At 42.7% G+C, this 7,500-nt stretch overlaps 1 protein-coding gene across 7 annotated transcripts in view; it reads right to left on the bottom strand.

Moving 5' to 3' along the window:
- The window catches only part of LOC133136484 (putative HLA class I histocompatibility antigen, alpha chain H), a 143,962-nt gene that overhangs the window by 97,760 nt on the left and 38,702 nt on the right, over window positions 1–7,500 (bottom strand). Inside the window, exon 1 of one of the 7 annotated variants that reach the window (XM_061254008.1) lies at window positions 5,982–6,159. The exons of the other annotated variants lie outside the window; for them this stretch is intronic. Within the exon in view, the coding sequence (XP_061109992.1) occupies window positions 5,982–6,039 (58 nt within the window). The 5' untranslated portion in view covers window positions 6,040–6,159. Of the gene's footprint in view, window positions 1–5,981; window positions 6,160–7,500 lie in introns of those variants that run through there. 7 annotated transcript variants of the gene reach the window in all.

Below are 7,500 nucleotides of genomic sequence, written 5' to 3'. Positions count from 1 at the left end.
AACATCGACAGTTTCAGTGTTAGATCAACTCTTACAGCACACATGGTCTGGACTCATCTGTACTCTGTTAGAGTTGAGTTTTACTGGAGTGCAGGCAATTATCCAAAGTTAATTCAACAGAAGCAGTGTCAGAGAGAAGAAACATCACTACTCTGGAAAAAACCCCTCAAATAACCGGCTCTGCACCACTGCTGCCACCATCTACAGCTCTGACAGACTGGAGAACACAATAATCTGATTGGCTGAGAGAGTTCACTCCCAGCCAATGGGAGAGGAAGCATCATAAGTCCCCAGGTAGATCGGAGACGAGAAGGTTAGTGTCTGGAAACTGAAAGTAAATAGCTCTGTTTGCTTATTTTGCCAGCTGTCTTACACCTAAAATAAAATACGGGGATCTAACCTTTTGGCAGAAAGGAATGGGAGATTGGGGGGCTCCTCAATCCCTGAACTGGCCATAGTTTCCACTCACCAAATTGCACAGAAAAAAAAAAACCCTCAAATAACCAGCTCTGCACCACTGCTCTGACAGACTGATTTTGCCAGCTGTCTTACACCTAAAATAAAATCAAAAGAGTTACTAAAAGAGTTGACTAAAAAACACGCAAATGCACACAGCCTCACCACAACAGCACAAACAATGCAGTAACCAATCGCAGCACACAAAGGAAACCAACCAGGAACACACAGATACAGTGTAATCAGTACAGAACCGTCAGCACAGAGAGGGTGAGGCTGGTAAAAAGAATTATAAGCACACACACACACACACTCTCACACACACACACACACACACACACACTCACACACACACTCACACTCACACACACTCGCACTCGCACTCACACACACACACTCACACTCGCACTCACACACACACACTCACACTCACACTCACACTCACACACACACACACACACACACTCTCACACACACTCCCACACTCACACACTCACACACTCACACTCACACACACACACAGCTCCCTTACAAGAAATAACTGCAGTTCAACTGGAGTTGCTATGATTGTAACTGCGCTTGTATTGCACTTTCTTCACAGTAGTTTCTGTGTCTCTACAAACAAAAACACTGCTGTGAAGGGAGAGGAAGAATACACTGCTAAAACCACACAGGGAGTCGTGTGTGTTCTATCGGTTCAGTGACAATCCTTACAATTGGGAACCTATTTTTCCTATCAACAACCCAAGTAAAAAATAAAACAACAAAATCGACTCCATGCAATTGATTTATCTTGTCACAATTCCGTTTGTTGGATGTAAACGGAATCCATATCTGCCCAATCTCAAAAATCAACGCAATATTCTTATTCTCTCCAGAAAATAAGTTGAAAATAATGACATTTTACCAGAAGTGGTGGCATGGGTGCTACATTACATTACAGTTACAAAATGACATAAAATTACATAAATTCATCAACACAATGCAGGTTTGGCTCATAATCTTTTTTATTTTAATCATATTCGTTAGTTTTAGAGGCCAGGTGTCCACAATGTCGCCAATTACGAGCCTATTGATCAGTCTTTAGATTGATCAGTTACAATAAGTTGCCTTTTTTACGTAATTGCTTGCAATATAGCACAATAAGCACAATATGAACACGGGAATGTTATAATTTGTGGCCATGTCTGACAACATGGTTTAAGAGGGAAAATAATCCCTTGAAACATCAATAGCACATAATTAATAAATAAAAAATAAACTCTGGGATTGCAATTGTGGTTGGAACAAAAACCAGCATACACAGGGGTGCCCCAGGAACACAAACCAGCATACACAGGGGTGCCCCAGGAACACAAACCAGCATACACAGGGGTGCCCCAGGAACACAAACCAGCATACACAGGGGTGCCCCAGGAACACAAACCAGCATACACAGGGGTGCCCCAGGAACACAAACCAGCATACACAGGGGTGCCCCAGGAACACAAACCAGCATACACAGGGGTGCCCCAGGAACACAAACCAGCATACACAGGGGTGCCCCAGGAACACAAACCAGCATACACGGGGGTGCCCCAGGAACACAAACCAGCATACACAGGGGTGCCCCAGGAACACAAACCAGCATACACAGGGGCCCCCCAGGAACACAAACCAGCATACACAGGGGCCCCCCAGGAACACAAACCAGCATACACAGGGGTGCCCCAGGAACACAAACCAGCATACACAGGGGTGCCCCAGGACTGAGTGTGGGAACCCCTCATACAGTACACCCTTACAGTATGCTAGCTGTGTCCATGCATTGACCGTAGGTAGCATAATTTAGCAAGCTAGACAACATTAAACTCGGTCAAAATACTGAAATTAAATACATCTGCTTCTACACTTTCATCCAGAATACAGTAGGCCTATATGAATGAGATCATAGCAATATACAGTCTGTACCCTCTACAATATACACTTTAACGTAGGATCAATTCATTAATCACACCAATTAAAAAACTGTATGCTACTTAACGTACTGACAGTTTGTGGGCAGGTTATGTTGAGGGATACAAGATATGTGGTCCCAAATAGGACACATGGATCCAGTGGGAGCAATAATTATTTGATCCCTTGCTGATTTTGTAGGTTTGCCCACTTACAAAGAATGGAACTGTGTAGAATTTTAATCATAGGTACATTTTAATATTGAGAGACAGAATATCACAAAATAATCCACAATAACAACATCATATACATTTTATACATTTATTATCGTATTTTTGCATGAAATAAATATTTGATCCCCTACCAATCAGCAATAATTCTGGCTCCCACAGACTAGTTAGTTTTCCATTAAGAAGCACTCCTGGGGTGTCTCGGTGGCGCAGCCTGCAGAGCACTGACCGCATGTTCATTGTGAGCCGCGACGTCGGCGGTTCGAATCCGACCGTCCGACATTTGTCGCATGTCTTCCCCTCTCTCGCGCTCCCGTTCTTCCTGTCTCTCTATACTATATACTGTCCAATAAAGCTGAAAAAGGCCTAAAAAATATCTTTAAAAAAAGAAGCACTCCTAATCTCAACTCATTACCGAAAACACCTGTGTCAACTTGTTACATCGTTATGTAGCTGTATACATTACATTATTGGCATTTGGCAGACGCTCTTATCCAGAGCGACGTACAACAAAGTGCATACCCATAACCAGGGCTAAGTGCGCAGAAAGACCCTAGAGGGAAGTACAATTTCAATTGCTACCCGTACAACAAAGATAAGGACCAGGGCCTATTTATTTTTTTTTTAAACAACAAATGAACAAACAAAGCAAAAAGTGACCAAACTTAACTATCCAAATACTGCTTACCTAGCCAACTAAAAATACCAAAACACAAAGTAAATCACAAAGACAACAATTAAGGATCTCAGGGAGTTAGGGAGGGATGGGGAGAGGTGCTGGTTGAAGAGGTGCGTCTTCAGTTTGTGCTTGAAGGTGGGGAGAGATTGTACAGTTCTGACCTCAAAGGGGAGTTCGTTCCACCACCGTGGAGCCAGAACAGACAGTAGTCATGAGCGTGAGGTGGAGGTTCAGAGAGGGGGAGGTGCCAAGCGGCCTGTGGAGGCTGAACAAAGAGGTCTGGCAGGGGTGTAGGGTCTGATGATTTTTTGTAGGTATAGGTAGGTATAAAAGACACCTGTCCACACAATCAATCAGATTCCAACGTTTCCACCATGGCCAATACAAAGGAGCTGTCTAAGGACATCAGGTGCACAAGGCTGGGATGGGCTACAAGAAAATAAGCAAGCAGCTTGGTGAGAAGTTAACAACTGTTGGAGCAATTATTATAAAATGGAAGAAACACAAAGTCAATCTCCCTCAGTCTGGGGCTCCACGCGAGATCTCGCCTCGTGGGATATCAATGATCATGAGAAAGGTCAGGGATCAGCCCAGTACTACACAGGAGGAGCTTGTTAATGACCTGAAGGCAGTTGGGACCACAGTCACGAAGAGAACCATCAGTAACACACTACACTGTGAAGGATTAAAATCCTGCTGCATGCGCAAGGTTCCTCTGCTGAAGAAGGCACATGTACAGGCCCATCTGAAGTTTGCCAAAGAACACCTGGATGATCCAGAGGAGGCTTGGGAGAAGGTGATGTGGTCAAATGAGACCAAAACAGCGCTATTTGGCATCAACTCGACTCGCCGTGTATGGAGGAAGAGAAATGCTGAGTACAACCCCTAGAACACCATCCCCACTGTGAAGCATGGAGGTGGAAACCTTATGCTTTGGGGGTGTTTCTCAGGTAAGGGGACAGGACGACTTCACCGTATCGAGGGGAGGATGAATGGGGCCATGTACCAGGAGATTTTGGGCGACAACCTCCTTTCCTCAGTGAGACCACTGAAAATGGGTCGTGGATGGGTCTTCCAATATGACAATGACCCAAAACATACGGCCAAGGCAACAAAAGAGTGGCTCAAAAAGAAGCATATTAAGGTCCTGGAGTGGCCTAGCCAGTCTCCAGACCTAAATCCCATCGAAAATCTGTGGAGGGAGCTGAAGCTTCAGTTGCCAAGCGACAGCCTCGGAACCTTAAGGATTTGGAGAGGATCTGCAAAGAGGAGTGGACCAAAATCCCTCCCAAGACCTGGTGGAAAAACTACAACAAACGTCTGACCTCTGTGCTTGCGAACAAAGGTTTCTCCACCAAGTATTAAGTCCTATTGTTCTATGGATCAAATACTTATTTCATGTGAAAATATGATATTAAATTTATAAAATTTATATGATGTTGTTATTGTGGATTATTTTGGGATATTCTGTCTCTCAATGTAAAAATGTACCTATGATTAAAATTCTACACAGTTCCATTCTTTGTAAGTGGGCAAACCTACAAAATCAGCAAGGGATCAAATAATTATTGCTCCCACTGTATTGCTAAAACCACATAGGAAGTCATGTGTGTTCTCCCGGTTCAGTGACAATCCTTACAATTGGGAACCTATTTTTCCTATCAACAACCCAAGTAAAAAATAAAACAACAAAATCAACTCCATGTAATTGATTTATCTTGTCACATATCTGCCCAATCTGAAAAATCAATGCAATATTCTTATTCTCTCCAGAAAATACATTGAAAATAATGACATTTTACCAGATGTGGTGGCATGGGTGCTACATTACATTACAGTTATTGAGATATCGCTTTTATCCAAAATGACTTACAGTTGATTAGACTAAGCAGGGGCCAGTCCCCCCTGGAGCAATGTGTGGGCTCAAGAGCCTAACTGCTGCTCTGGCTAAACCGGGACGTGAACCGCCATCCTTCCAGGTCCCAGCCAAGAACCTTAGTCACTCAGCTACACTACCAGCTGAACCAGTTTTCATTATCCAAACCCCCACAACTCACGAGAGACTCTTGTTTTTCAATGTGAAAAGCAAACTAGCGTCATCAAACTCTAGGGTGAATCAGTGATAGACTCAGGCATTTGAGTTGTGCCAATAACAGTCAAGGAAGTCGTTATGAGGCAGAGAAATAATAATTTAAAAAATGTAAAACAGTCAGAGACATACACCATGCTTACCAAAATAAATTGTTTGAACATAATCAAGGGCAAGTTTTAATGTAGTTTAAGAAATAAGTAACTTTTTGAATGCTCCTTTGTATTACTATGGAATTAATTTGTGTGTGGAACAAGTCGAACAGCAAATGAAAATAACTTTTTTATATAAAATCTAGAAATAAGGTTTTTATGAATATTTATGTTTTCATTTAGCGGGTAAGTAACACCTGAGAAACATATAGCTAAAGCGACTTAAACAGGACGATTGGGACAAACCATTTACTGCCGGGATTTCACCACTCTGGTTTCACCTTAGAGAAATGACAGCACTTTTATTACATTCAGCGAGCTCCATCATTTTTGGGAAAGACATTTTCTGTACTACATACTACAACTACTACTCCTACTACTACTGCACCACCACCACCACTATTACTACGAGACAAACTTACCACTTTAGACAAACTCACCGGCATTTGTTGTGGGAAATCCACACAGTACGACCCAAAGAAGAGCAAGGACTCTCATCCCGAAAAAAAAAAGTTCAGAAAACGCTTCTTCTTCAACATGCCCAGCTTCCTGGTCCTGCCGCAGTCCCTGCTGTCTTCCACGACCTCGCTGTCTTGAGAAGCGAAACACAAGTCCCGATAAATCACACGATTAAATCACACAGGCGATATGAAAACGAGGGATGCTGTAATGTAAATCAAATTCAGTATTCCCTTGACGGCGGCCAAATCATAACGCACATTATTTGCATATGTAAGACAGACACGCCATATGAACCAATCAGAGGCCTCTGTGGGCTCGCGAGGTGCCCGCCCCTCATTGTAGTTACGACATAACCTGTGTAAATATAATATCTAAAGATGTGGATGCGGTGTTTTATGTTTGTGTATAACTGTCTTGGTTTAAGCCCTGTTCTGGCCCTACATATAAACGAAGATAATTGCGCCATTGTTTTCATTTTATCGCGTTATGTGAGGGTATATCAGATAATGGGCGTTCAACGTCCACCTGCGGCACACTACCTCGGCCTGTGACGGGGAGTTAACGCACAAACGCCCCGAGTTCAGCGGACGGGTTTCTCCAGTGGCCCAGAACGAGATGTGCCTTTGGAGGAAGAAAATGGGGGGACTCAGAACCGTTGTTCCACCAGCTTTTCCCGCTTCAGGCGTCCCCTACAACCACCACACTGTTGTACTCACACTTTTACACTCAAGTTGGCCCAGATGTAAGTATGTCTAAATCACCGTCTTGCATCACAAATCTACACAAGGCGTTTTTTGGTACAATATAATCACTTAGGCTGAACAATCACAATAATGAATAAATTCATGTGTAAATCAGGCCAGGTTTATTTTTATGAATGTCTGTAGCATCTAATAAAAAATACAAACAAAATGAGTAAAATGAGGACCTTCTGGCACTAAGAACTTGGGCTACAGCAGCTTTGCTGATGAAAGTTAAACAGTTAAAACAGTCTCCGTCAAAAATCAACCAGCATTTAGGTGCTTTATGGACTGAAGTTTCCAGTTTTCCTCGTGCCTCCTTCAGGAAGCCTTTGTGTATTAAACTGATTAAAACACAATTTTAGACATGGCATTATCCATAGTTTAGCAGATACAGGGCTCTAAAAATGGCCACCAGTTTTGTGGGCTGAAGCATATCTGATTGTGTGTAAGAAATGTGAATGAAATAAAAGTAGTTAAAGTACAGTAACTACAGAGTGCAAAGAACACAAATTGAGTCCAATTCTGTCCCAATGGGAATGTAGAACGCATGAAGGGGATATCAACATAAATCTGAAGACTGAAAAGCCCAGATGTGGGTATAATCATATACTTATGACATGGTCAAAATAAGGCATTGTGATATCATGCTGATATGTGCAGAAGCTTTGTGAAAGCTTAAAATCAGTGTATTCTGATACTTCAGTGTGGGCCCGGTCATCATGATGCTACACACACGGGTACTGGGAGGCATTCC

Source organism: Conger conger, chromosome 9, assembly GCF_963514075.1.
Source record: "Conger conger chromosome 9, fConCon1.1, whole genome shotgun sequence".
In the NCBI taxonomy this organism is placed as follows: domain Eukaryota; kingdom Metazoa; phylum Chordata; class Actinopteri; order Anguilliformes; family Congridae; genus Conger; species Conger conger.
This window is presented reverse-complemented; position numbering and strand designations above follow the sequence as displayed.